At 41.1% G+C, this 13,472-nt stretch overlaps 1 protein-coding gene across 10 annotated transcripts in view; it reads left to right on the top strand.

Annotated features, from left to right (window-relative positions):
- Positions 1-249: 249 nt before the first annotated feature.
- The window catches only part of PWWP2A (PWWP domain containing 2A), a 46,022-nt gene continuing 32,799 nt past the window's right edge, over positions 250-13,472 (top strand). For 3 of the 10 annotated variants that reach the window (XR_003910210.1, XM_029942921.1, XM_029942922.1), the window contains exon 1: positions 252-897. Coding sequence is in view for 8 of the 10 variants with exons in the window: in XM_029942921.1 (XP_029798781.1) it covers positions 314-897 (584 nt within the window). In the remaining 2 variants the exon portion in view is untranslated. Of the gene's footprint in view, positions 898-1,866; positions 2,265-5,810; positions 5,881-13,472 lie in introns of those variants that run through there. The other 7 variants (XM_029942923.1, XM_029942918.1, XM_029942925.1 and 4 more) reach the window with 5 other exon arrangements.

Genomic DNA, 13,472 nt, shown 5'->3' on the forward strand with positions numbered 1-13,472 from the left:
TTTTGTGACTTCCCTCGTCCCCTCACTCCTCCTCTAAGATTCAACATTTGACAACTCATCCGGCCAATGAGAAGTTCCTACTCTGCATGGGGGGGTGGGACTGACTGGGTGATAGACGTTCGCATCTGGCCAATGGAGTATCCTAAGTGCGGGAGGGGTGTAGGGCGCAACCAATGGCGCGGTGCCAATAACGAGCATCAGGGAAAGGGCGGGACGAAACTGTTCAAGGGAGGGAGGGGAAGGCCCAGGGAACCAAGCAGCGCTGCTGCTGCCGTTGCAGCCCGAGCTGGAGGAGGGAGAAGCCAGGAAGAAAATGGCGGCCGTGGCTGCAGAGGCGGCAGCGACTGCAGCGTCCCCCGGGGAGGGGGGCGCCGGCGAGGCCGAGCCGGAGATGGAGCCCATCCCCGGCAGCGAGGCCGGCACTGACCCCCTCCCGGTCACGGCGACTGAAGCATCTGTGCCGGACGGAGAGGCCGATGGGCAACCGTCTTCTCCTCAGGCCGACGAGCCGCCGCTCCCGCCGCCACCGCCGCCGCCGGGGGAGCTCGCCCGCAGCCCGGAGGCGGCGGGGCCGGAGCTGGTGGCTGAGGAGAAGCTCCCCGCTCGGGTGGCGGAGCTGGCGGCAGCTGCGCCTCAGGGAGGGCCCGAGCTTCCACCTTCCCCTGCACCGCAGCCGGAGCAGCCTCCCGCTCCCGAGGAGCGCCAGGAACCGCCGCTGCCCCAGCCCGCAGCCCCGGCGCTCGTGCCGCCGGCGGGCGGGGACTCCGCGGTGTCGCAGCTGATTCCCGGCTCGGAGGTGCGGGTCACGCTGGACCACATCATTGAGGACGCGCTCGTCGTGTCGTTCCGTCTAGGGGAGAAGCTCTTCTCCGGAGTCCTCATGGATCTGTCCAAAAGGTACCGCGCCCGCCCCAGCACGACCCCGGGCCCTCTTGGTCCCTAGGGAGGGAGGGAGCCGGGACGATCCCCGGCTCCCGCCGCCTGCACGCACTCGGGTCCCGTGCGGCGCGGGGCGCACCCTCCGAGTAGGGCATCCGCGCGTGGCCGGGAGAGGGCGGCCCTGCCCCAGGGGGGCGCCTGCAGGGGCAGGTGTGATACCAGGTGGGGGGCGCGGGTGCCTGACGGGCTTGTGGAGCTCACCCCTCACACCTGGGCTCTGTCCGTGACCTGGCCCTGGCGTTACCCACCGTGGGGGCTGGTGGGTGAACGCGAAATAGGGAAGGAGTTTTGCGGCGATCCCGGTGCTGGGTCGGAGGCAGGGAGGGGGGACGACTTTGCTCGTGGGGCACTTAATCTTTAACGAGGTTGGAGAAAGGGGTGTGTGCATTGGGGTTCCCAGTAGGTTAACTGCCACTCCTTATAGAGGGAAGGGTATTTGTTAGAAAAGAACCTCCAGACTTTTTCTTACTGTTAGAACTAATTCTTCCTAGATAACTGTGCAATAGGGAAGCACTTTTGGCTAATGAAAATGATGGCTTTAAGAAAAGCCTAAAGAAGAGAGAGATTTTTTAAACCCTGTAATATCAAGATGGTGTGGTATAAAAGTGTTCAAATATTGACTTCTAATACTGTAGATATATACATTTATGTATTAAGGGCAAGAAGGTTGAATTCACCCACAAGCCTTTGTCTTAGTGCATTTAAAATGTTTAAGGGCATTGCTTTAAACAGGTAAAGAAGGTATTCTAAGTCTAGAGTTACGTTAATATTTTTATTCTCTTCTTTTGCAGATATGAAGTGCAGAGACTCCCATTCACGGCTCTCCATTCTGTTTCCTGCAACAGCACACACTCTGATGGGTATCTCACCTGTTTGGAAATGGCTTACTTTAATATGTTTTGTTTTTAATTTCTTGTCCTCCCAACAAGACATCAGAGTCCTTTTCCCGTTTGGGAGAAAAAAAAAAACACTTAAAATATATACTGAAGGCACTTGTAAAAAAAAAAAAATACACGTTTAAGTAGGGTGTGTGGGCAGGAGGGGAAGATGGGAGCCATTATAATTACTTCTGTACACTGTTTAATTTTTTTTTTTTTTTGGTTTTTTTTTTTCTTGGTTTTTTTTTGAGCATTTTGGATTAGGACTTTTGCACTTTTGTTTTCATAGTTAGAAAGCAGAATAAGACTAGTGTGCTTTCTACTCATGTATTTAATAGTGAAGGAGAGAGACTCAGTAGTGTGTATGCTATTGAATCAAACAGAAGTGAAGGCCAGTGATTGTGTGAGAATCTGGATTTCAAATCTGCAAAAGGAAGGTGCAAAAAGGTAAGTTGTTCCTGACAATGGAATGGATAGTGCTTTCCTCTGTTGAGGTGCTCATTGTGTTGGTGTTTTATTTTATTTTAAAAAATTTTCTTTGATAGGAAATTGCAATTTGTTATTTGAGATCTACTTCGCTAACCATGCTTCTTATAATTTCTTTGCTTGAGAGAGGTATTTTTATTATCAACTTTTGCATTTTAATGTTTTAAAGTGAAAGAATTCTGTCAAAGTTTTTTTTAAAGGTCATTAAGGAAACCATATCAACTTTTCACTGAACAAATATTTCTTGAGCACATCTGTGTGTGAGGCACCTCTTAGTGTTTTGAATGTTATGAGATACAGTCCCTGCCTTCTGGAAGCTTATATATGGGAGTGGAATTGGTGAGGAAAGAACTTACAGAGCTTTTAAAACTTAGCACTTGGAGGATTTATTATTGGACAAATGATTGATTAGTTGGGTATCTCTTTTTCATAACATAATTTGGAAAAATGGATCTGCCCGGACGTTTTGTAACATGTGCTTTACCTTGATTGCATACTTGCATGTGCAGTTTTGGGGTTAACTGATGATCCAGGAGATACTCTTCACAGATTCTACCATGACTATAGTAATCAGCTGCTTAAAAAAGGGTTTTTATCTTATTTGAATTGGCCGTTTAAATAAACCTTTAGGTACAATAACAAGCGCATCCTACCGAGTGCTTATTACGTACCAGGCATTGTACCACTTGCTTTAGTCTTTATAACTCCGGTGGTATTTTTCATTTACATAGGAGGATATTGAAGTTCATTTAATTTGGCCAGTCACTGAGCTTTTAAATGACAAAGCTTTTAAATGGCAAGTGTAGGTTGATCTGATTCTAAAGCCTATACTTTTTCTACTTTCATATTAGAAAGTTGGGCTAGCAAATTTTAAACAGTAAGTAAAGAATTGTACATTTCTGAAATTTAGTGCCTATCTTGATTTCAGTAGTTATATGACACAGTGTATCATAGTAGTTAGATAGTATCAGTAGATGCTACATAGTATCAGTAGTTAGGTAAAACCGAGGAGATGCATGTTCTATCCAAGCAGATTCTTCAGTCAGGTAATAGCCATGAGACCTTCTGCTCTGCAGATTCTCCACTTCCTTAGTTGTACATTGCAGAACACAAAGCAGTCTCTGAAGTCTTGGTTCTTGCTTGTTTGAGGAGATAGTCAGGAAAGAATTACATTTGGGAGACTCCTAAGTACCTCAATGTACGTGTATGGTTTTCTTCAGTCTTTTAAGAGGGCCAGTTGATGCTTTTTTTGATTATTTTATTCTGACATTATCAATGGTACAGAAATGTCTTAAAGTTGGAAGAGTTGTTCACTGTGTAGAAAAAAGTATTCAATCCTAGTGTACAGCTTTTCATATATGGATTGATCGGGAGTCTGCTTTTGTAATCACTTAACTTTCTTCACCCTCCTCTCATTGTACTATTTTTTTGTCTTATTTTTAATTATTTGATTGAAGAACACATTTTTGAGAATCTTTTGGTGGAGAAAAGGAAAAGAACACATATAATTAAAAAAAAAATGGAAAGAAAGTGGTAGTACCACTAATTGTAGATTGATCTGTACAGAGTGTCAGAGTAGTTGGGGTCTGACTTCTGGTGCCAGGCTCTCCAGTTAACACTGTAACTTTTGGCAAATCTCGATGCCTCTTTGGGCTCCAGTCTGTAGTTTATGAGGCTAATTCATTTTGACTTTAGGCATTTCACAAACCCAAACAAGCAAGCAAACTTCATGCCTCAGTTTATATATTTGTAAAACGAATAGGGTGACCAGGGGGTCTAGTTTTCTTGTTACTGCCCTAGTTTGATTGATACTTCCTCCTCATGTCTTCAAAGTAGCTTGCTTTGGTTACTATTTAAATGATACAGTCACCCTAAAAATGAAGATACTTGAATATCTGGTTAAAAACTACTTTTATGTAGTTTAGGATTTATTTGAAACTAAATACCCTTTAAGGCATTCTTTAGTTTATGCTAGGCTCCTGCACTGTTTTATACCCAGCTCTCTTAGATAGTTTAAATTACATGCCTACTTCTGAATTCATTAGTAATATGTAATGACAGTAATCTAATACTAGCAGATAAAAATAGTCAACTAACCCACAAATTCAGTTTGGTTTTCTTATTCCCTTTTCTTCCTTAACCTTAAGCTTTTGAAATTTTGACATAAGTACATTTGTTTCACTTAGCATTAAGCATTATATAATAAGCATTCCTTCAGGTTGCTAAACTGTCTTTTAATATTTTAGAATAATAAATCAGTGGTTGTACCATACTTTTGTTTTATATTTGATTATGGGAAATGAACCTCCATGTATGTATCATTCTTGCTTTGACATTTATCAATTATATGACATTTATCAAGTCACACTTGTTTCATCATATGCCAACCTTCACTGGATTATTCGGAAGCAAATTCTAAACCTGTTTCTTCACCATAAGAATTTCGATATAGATCTCTGAAAAGATAAGGGCTTTAAAACCACAATTGTACTACTGTACAGCTCAAATAATAGTTCCTTTCTGTTCTCCTTTGGCCAGTCAGTGTAAAAATTTCACAGTGCATCTCAAAATTAACACCTCAATCAACATCTAAGTTTTGTTCAAATTAGGATCCAAATAAAGTTTATGCTTTGCAATTGGTTGATGAGTTTCATAAGTTTTTCTTTGGTAGTTTTCTTGCCGTTATATTTATTCCCTTGCAGTTTATTTGTTAAACCATAGGCTTTGGCAGAACTTTCCGATTCTGAATTTTTCTCCAGTTGCATCCTAATGGATGAATTTCCATAATTCTTAAAAATAGTTCTTTTCCTTCAGGAGCACACTGAAGGTGCAACACCTGCAGTCTCTGAGGGCCTCTCTTGAAAGCCTCTCTTCCCTGGCTGGGGTCAGCAGAAACCATACTGAGATCACGTGCCTGCCTGCACCCGGGAGACCTATCCCTTAAACATTCTTCCCACTTTAGTAATTCCAAGGACAGAAAGATTTAACCAGTCAGGATTCTCTGCACAGGGTGAAGGCCTGTAGCCCCAGTTTCTGAAAAGGTAGTTTCGGCCTTCTCAAACCCAACCTGCAGGAGCAGTGTTTACTGGGACCTGTGGTTTCTAACTACACAGAGGGATCATGTAAATTGTTTATTACTGTTCTCCACCTCTTGGAAAGTAGTTCTAAAGCCACTCTGAAATCCTGAAAAATCTCTCTGAGTTCTATTTTATTTGATCTGATATGAATTAAGGAGTCATGAAGTAAATGTTTATGCATTAAAAACCCTGTGGATTTTAATTTTGTGGTACATGCTTATTAAGAGTTGCAGCTAGTTACATTTTAGACTTGACCTTTGACAAATATTGACTTGTGTGTGTCTATGGGGGTACTGTTGCATTAAAAAGAATTGAGGTGATTTCTTTAAGAAACCAGATTTTACTAAGTTTTTAAAACAATTTGTAGAAAATTTATTTGTTTTTTTTTTAAGGAAATATAAACCAAGACAATGATTTTCTTTCTTTACAGAGACCATGAAACGTATGGTGCAATAGCTCTACTTTTGGTGGGAAAAATATACAGCCATTCTGGTGAAGCAGTGAGTAGTGGTATTAGTAGCTTATACTAAGCATCCAGGTTGAGAATTTAGGTCCTCAAGTAGTATGCTTGAATGCTTGTGTTGAGTTGTACATATTTAAAACATTTTTTGTGTGTGATTATACTGCTTATATCCCAAGGTGTGGATAAAAGGTTCCCATCTTAAGATACCACTTTGACCCAGACGGTTTTAGGACCTCCAGTACTAGATACATATGTTGTATGTAGAGCGCACTCTTCATGGTTTGTTGGGCTGCAAGGAGTTTCTTTCTTTCTTTTTTTCTTTAAGGATTTTCTTTTTAAGAGGTGATGAATGGTTGGACATTAAACACCGAGTTTGAGTGTAAAGAATTTTGTAACATCATGCTATTAAAAACAGATTTTAAAGCTCAATTTTGTAAATTAGATAAACTAGATGTAAACACAAACTATGCCAGGCATATTTTATTGGACTTGGGGTTTCTAACGAGGTTAATTTTCAGCTTTTTATATGTAAGACAGACCATATCTCACTACTGTTTTAAAGCAAAGTTCTTGATGAAAACAGGCTTAATCTTCCTAAGATCTGTTTTTCTGTGAGGAGCTATTGAAGAGTTTGTGTAGTATGCTCATCTTCTCTGTTTTGTCTGAGTTAATAGTACATTGATTAAAAAAACAAAAAGGAGAGATGTTCTTAGTAGTTATTTGTGCCTGTGAAGTACATCCTTATTTCTTGATATTTATTGGCCCTGTTCTGCCTAAATTTCCAGATTAATTCAATACATCACCAGCAGAACAGAGCTTGCTCTAGTGTCTGATCTTGGAAGAGAGTAAGTGGAGGTTAAGTTACACTTTGGGTGGATTTAACAGAATGTTTTTGCTAAACACTTTGGGCAATGGTCCTCCACACAAATGTGCTTAAGCTCCAATTTGCAGTTTTCACCAAGATGATTCTGATGCAGGTGATTCTTGTACCATACTTGGAGATAACTAGTATTTAGGGAGTGGTTGTGCCAAAATAGTAGGACCATAAATTTGTTAAACCTGTTTTAAAAGTTACTGGCTAATTTTGATTGGATATAATTATAAAATAAGCAGTACATGTGGGAATGGATAGGCCACTTGGGTGGCAGATCCAGATCCTTATTATAGAACTAGTAATTAGACTTGCAAATAGGTTTCCTAAATATGGTTACCCACTAGAAATTTAATAGTCTATAACTTTCATCTTTTTTTCCGTGGGCCAGTTTTATATAGTCACCTTACAACAGAATAGTGGATTTTAGCCTATTAAAACTGAATACCTCCAAAATATTTTATTTCACTTTCTGCATATTCCCATCTTCTAGGAAGGTTGCCAGTCTTTACTTTCTGTAACTAACAGAATAACTATGTATTTCCTGCTCTTAAACTAGGCCCTCTCTAAGGACTTTGTATACATTGTTTTCAGTGTACTCTCTGGAAAATCCAGTGAAGTGAATTCCACCGATCTCCATTTCACAGATGGTGACACTAAAGCTCAGAGAGATTAAGTAGATTGCCTGAAATTCTAAGCAGCAGATATTAGGTAGTTTACAGATGCCCTTTTTGAACAATATGCATTTCTCTAAGATTGGAAAGCAATCCTGTTCTAAATCTAATATACTTCACTGGTTTTACCATTACCATTAAGCTTATAATTTTGGGGTGGGTAGAAATGATAGATTGTTTATTCTTCTCAACCTGGCAATAGTTGCTTGCTTTTAAAATAGGAATTGCTGGGGCGCCTGGGTGGCTCAGTCAGTTAAAGCGTCCGACTTCGGCTCAGGTCATGATCTCACAATTCGTGAGTTCGAGGTTCGAGCCCCGCCTCGGGCTCTGTGCTGGCAGCTAGCTCAGAGCCTGGAGCTTGTCTTCAGATTCTGTATCTCCCTCTCTCTCTGACCCTCCCCTGCTCATGCTGTCTCTCTCTCTCTTCAAAAAACAAACAAACAAACAAACAAAACCCCCAGGAATTACTGGGGGGGGGCCAGGGTGGTGCCTAGGTGGCTCAGTCAGTTAAGCTTTCAACTCTTGATTGAGGCTCCAGTCACAGATTTTGGGGTTCATGAGTTTGAATCCCGTGTTGGGCTCTGTGCTGACAGCGCAGAGCCTGCTTGGGATTCTCTCTCCCTCTTGCTCTACCCTTCTGCGTGTGTGTGTGTGTGTGTGTGTGTGTGTGTGTGTGTGTACTCACACACACGTGTGTGCACTCTCTCTGACAAATGAGTAAACATAGAATATTGGATTGCTTGGGGCGCCTGGGTGGCTTAGTTGGTTGAGTCTTTGACTCTTGGTTTTGCCTGGGGTTGTGATCCTGGGGTTGTGTCGAGTGCCTCATATCAGGCTGTGCACTCAGCATGGAGCCTGCTTGAAATGATCTCTCTCTCATTCCTTCTGCCCCTCTCCCCAGCTCGCTGTATCTCTCTTAAAAAAAAAAAAGTGAATTGCTCTTCAATTTAGTGAATACTTTGGGCATTTTTGGAAATAGGGTTTCTTCATATATGGTCCTGGGATGTTTTGCCACCTGCTGAATAGCTTATTTGGTAAATAATTTAAAGACTAAAATACTGTAAGTTGGTAAATGGCCTGTTTTTGGTAAAAAAAAAAAAAAAAAAAAAAAAAAAAAGTCTGTTGAGAAATAATTAGGCCTCCCTGTGGTGGATGTGGTGGATCCCATTAGACCTAATACAAAAGAAATATCAAAAGTACTTAGAATTCATAATGGAAACATAAAACTCCTCCTGATATTTTAGAGCCAGGACCAAGGGAATTCTGTTCAAGAATTTGCAAACTGATGAGTGTTTACATTAACGTAAAGGATCCTTTTATACCAGTGTTCATTTTCTTGGGAAAATGTCAACTGTGTTGTTCTAAGTGATGTATAAGAGTGACGTCAAGATGTGTCTGCTCTTGACTGGTGTTGAGCGTCCAGGTTCCACTCATGGTTGTGGAGTCCCCAGCCTCTCACTGGGCTCCCTGCCTGCAGTCCAGAGCCTGCCTTGACTCTTCTGTGCCCTCCTCGCTCCCCAGCTTGCGCATGCTCTCTCAAAAGTAAACACTTAAAAAAATAAAAGAGTTTACTATTAAGGAGTTAAGTAATTTGACTACCGTACAGATGTTGTTACTATTTTTACTTTTAAAAAGACTGAAACATAGGGGCGTCTGGGTGGCTCAGTCAGTTTAGCATCCGACTTCAGCTCAGGTCATAAGCTCGTGAGGTTTGTGGGTTTGAGCCCCAAGTCAGGCCTTGTGCTGAGCCCTCCAGCTCAGAGCCTGGAGCCTGCTTGGGATTCTGTATCTCCCTCTTTCTGCCCCTTTCCTGCTTCCACTCTCCCTCTCAAAAATAAACATTGAAAAAAATAAAAGACCTAAGTGTTTATCTAAGTTGTTTCCATTTTTATTTCTAAACCTAGTTATCCAGGCAGGTTTTTAGAGGATTGGTTGAAGGTACTTGATCAGGAGCTTAAAATCAAAATTATTAGTGTTTAATCCTCTGACCCCTCCAAAAGTTATCCATGATTTTATAAGAGGATTGACTAGACTTTTCAAAGATTGAGTACATTCTTTTAGTTAGATGTTATTTTAAAACTTTTATGCAGCCTCCCTCCCTACCAGTTAATTTTAAAAGATATTTCCTCGGGGTGCCTGGGTGGCTCGATTGGTTAAGTGACCACCGACCTAGGCTCAGGTCATTATCTCGAGGTCTGTGAGTTTGAGCCCTGTCAGCCCGGAGCCTGCTTCAGATTCTGTGTCTCCCTCTCTTTCTGCCCCTCCCCTACTCACGCTCTGTTCTGTCTCTATCTCTCTCAAAAATAAGTAAACATTAAAAAAAAGTAAAAAAAAAAAAGATATTTCCTGGTAATCTAGTTCAGAATTGGTGCATGTTTTGTTTTTATATTGCTAAAGTCATCCTCCCTGTCTCCTTGCCCTTCTGGGCACCCATAGTCCTTGCAGATTGCTCTCGTAATACGTGTAGTTTTTAATTAAAAACACTATCCATATTCGCTTATAGTTAATAAACTTGAATACATTTTAACTTTAATAGTTAACCATATATTGTGCCTACTTATTATGTTCTAGGCCCTAAGGTGAGTAATTATGCATATTCTTAATTAATCTAGATGACAGTTCTTTGAAGTTACTCAACTGCAATTCCAGTATCCAAAAAACTCTGAAAACTGAACTTTTTTTTGTTACTTTTTTGGTGACTGTTTTATCTGTTTATCTATCAAACCTTTACATTTATTCCATTTAGTGTGAATATTCTTTCATTTCATTGCTGAAGTGTTAATATGCTTGATGATAGGCTGCTTATTGTCTCAAAACCCAGGAAACTTCTGAACCATGAAGCCTGTCTGTCTCCATGGGGTTCTGAGGAGAGCATGTCCGCCCCTCCAGTCCCTTAGTGGGGAAGTGGAGGTGGAAGAGAGAGGATAGGAAACTTGATGAAATGGAGCAGCAGCAGCAGGGAAGAACCCAACTTGGTTAACTGCTGGGTTCATCTCCTCGCTCTGTGAAGTACCAGCCCTGTCATCTTGGGGAGACCATTAACCCTCTGTCTAACGTGGGGATATGTCCACCACTTCACTAACAGGGTTGTGGTGATTACATCAATCAATGTGAATAAGTATACATTAAAATAGTTCTTAGCACATAGTAAGTGCTACATGTATTAACTAAGTGGCCCAATTAAGTAATCTGGGTTTGCTTGACTAGACACTAAATTCTGTTATATTGCAGTGTAATCTTTATCTTTAAAACACCTTAAAAGGGTCGTAGAAGCTTCAGATAATAAATATCTGTGACGTATAACTTTCCCCTTTTAATAAAGAAGAATGACATATTTTACTGGGGAATGAAATATGTAAGAGATATTTGCATAATATACAGTGTGGTATGTTTCTCAGCAGAGCTGAGTCTATTTTTATTTTTTTTAAATTTGTTTATTTTCAGAGAGAACACAAAGAGGGGGAAGGGCAGAGGTGGGGGAGAGAGAGAGTGAGAGCTGGACTTGGGTCCTGTGACAGACATCATGACCAGAGCTGAAACCAACAGTTGGTCACTTAACTGACTTAGTAACCCAGGTGTCCCTGAGCTTAAGTTTTATCACAGTGATGGAGACACTTCTGATCCCATCACTGTATGATCAGAAGCCTTCATTGGTCATGTCTTTTGGGGGTGGGGGGTGATTTTAAAAAAGTGTTTATTTTTGAGAGAGAGCACAGGAGGGGAAGGGGAGAGACAGAGAGAGAGAGAGAGAGAGAGAGAGAGAGGACCTAAAGCAGGCTCTGTGATTATAGCAGAAAGCCCAACTTAGGGCTGGAACTCAGGAACCTCAAGATCATGACCTGAGCCAAAGTCAGAGGCTTAACAGACTGAGCCATCCAGGTGCCCCTTTCTTGGTCTTAAGAACTAGTATTCTCCATTCACTGTCCTCTCACTGAACTTTCATAGCAGTGCCTCATACACTTTCCAATATGCCTTCTCTTTCTGCCAAATGGATTATCTTTGTTATTGCTTGTTTAAGCTTTGGAATTCTTTCTTTTTTTAATGTTTTATTTTTGAGAGAGAGAAAGAGAAAGAGACAGCGAGACCATGTGAGCAGGAGAGGGTCAAAGAGAGAGGGTGACACAGAATCTGAAGACAGGCTCCAGGCTCTGAGCTAGCTGTCAGCACAGCACAGAGCCCGATGTGGGGCTCGAACCCATGGACCCTGAGATCAGATCTGATTTGAGCCGAAGTCAGATGCTTAACCGACTGAACCACCCAGGCGCCCCTGTGTGGTGACTCCTAATGCTGCATTTGGTCATCGGATTTTTTTGGAACACCTGCTCACTCATTTTTCTTTCTTTTTCTTTTCTAAATTTTATTTTTGAGAGAGAGAACAAGTAGGGGAGGGGCCCAGAGAGAGAGAGAGAGAGATGGAGACACAGAATCTGAAGCAGGCTCCAGGCTCTGAGCTGTCAACCCAGAGCCTAACCTGGGGCTCAGACCCACCAGCTGTGAGATCGTGACGTGAGCTGAAGTAACCAACTGAGCCACCTAGTCGCCCCAGTGTTTACTTTTTAAAACAAATTTAAATTGGTTACCAGCATTCACAAATGTGTAATCTCTTTTTACCACTCCTATTTCACTCTTCAGTAGATCTTCCTGGGCCCTTCAAGATTTAGTCCATTTCTTGTAAAGCTCATTGCCTGAACACTAATCCACAGTGATTTCTTCCCTTGTGTCTAATAGTCTCTTTTGGCAATGAGTGTTACGTTCTGGTCTTGCCTGCTGAAGTTGGGTTCTGTGGCTGGCACCTAGCTTTATACTCTGAATAATTAGCATGGTTGTATCTCAATATAGATTTTGTGCTTAGTGGTACTTGAAGTGCATTTGCTGGCATTTCTGCTTAAGTAGGATAAGTTATCTTTTCTTAAGTAGGCTCCGCTTTATGACCTTGAGATCAAGAGTTGCATGCTCTACTGACTGAGCCAGCCAGGTGCCTCCAAATTTTCTTTTTTATGTACTTTTTTGCTTAAATGCTTTGGTGGAGTTGAGGTAAATTAAACATATTTTTTCATTTTTAAAAAATTTTTAAAAATTTATTTTTGAGAGACAGAGACAGTGCGAGCAGAGGAGGGTCAGAGAGAGAGGGAGGTACAGAATGTGAAGCAGGCCCCAGGCTCTGAGCTAGCTGTCAGCACAGAGCCTGACGCGGGGCTCGAACCCATGAACATGAGATCTGACCTGAGCTGAAGTCAGAGGCTTAACCGACTGAGCAACCCAGGCGCCCCTAAAAACTAATTTTTAAAACCTTTTTATCTTGAAATAACTTCAAACATATCAGAGAACTCTTATAAGCCCTTTATCTAGATTCACTAATGTTTTAGCATTTTGCCATGTTTGCTTTATTCTTTAGATGTATTTTTTTCTTGAACTATTTTGAGTTGCATACATTATTTTCTTTTGCCTCTTAATACTTGTGCATTTATTTCTTAAGATCAATATAGTTTTTAAATCTAGGAAACATTCACAGAATTTTTATCTAATTTGCAGCCCGTATTTCATTATTTTGTCAATTTTCCCAATAATGTCTTTTAAAGCCTTTTTTCCTCTTCCAGTAAATAAATGATCATGTATTACATTTAGTTGCCATCTAATATAGGCGATATGTAACAGGGACTGTTCCTCAGTATTGGTTTGTCTGACGGTTGCTAACGCGAGCTTCACGCTATAGAGGCAGTGCGGTATTCTCAGGGTCCCACATCTGCAGCCACATGGTCATTATTTGCCCTCAGTGGTGCTGGTCACTTGGACTCTCCTCAGGTCAGGGTATTGTCCTGTAATTCCACAATGTAGTGACTCTTTTCCTTGCACTAATCATTCCATTACTACCATGAAAATCTACTTTTCAGCATACTTTTCCCTTCTATATTAGGTACAAATATAACTACAATTTTTTAAAAAATTGTGAAAAACACATATAATGTGCCATCTTAACCATTTTTAAGTGTATAGTTCAGGAACTAGTGTTAAGAATATTCACATTGTTGTGAAACAGATCCTCCAGAACTTTTTAATCTACTAATTGTTTAATCTAAAACAAAT

This window comes from Suricata suricatta, chromosome 6 (assembly GCF_006229205.1).
Source record: "Suricata suricatta isolate VVHF042 chromosome 6, meerkat_22Aug2017_6uvM2_HiC, whole genome shotgun sequence".
In the NCBI taxonomy this organism is placed as follows: Eukaryota; Metazoa; Chordata; class Mammalia; order Carnivora; family Herpestidae; genus Suricata; species Suricata suricatta.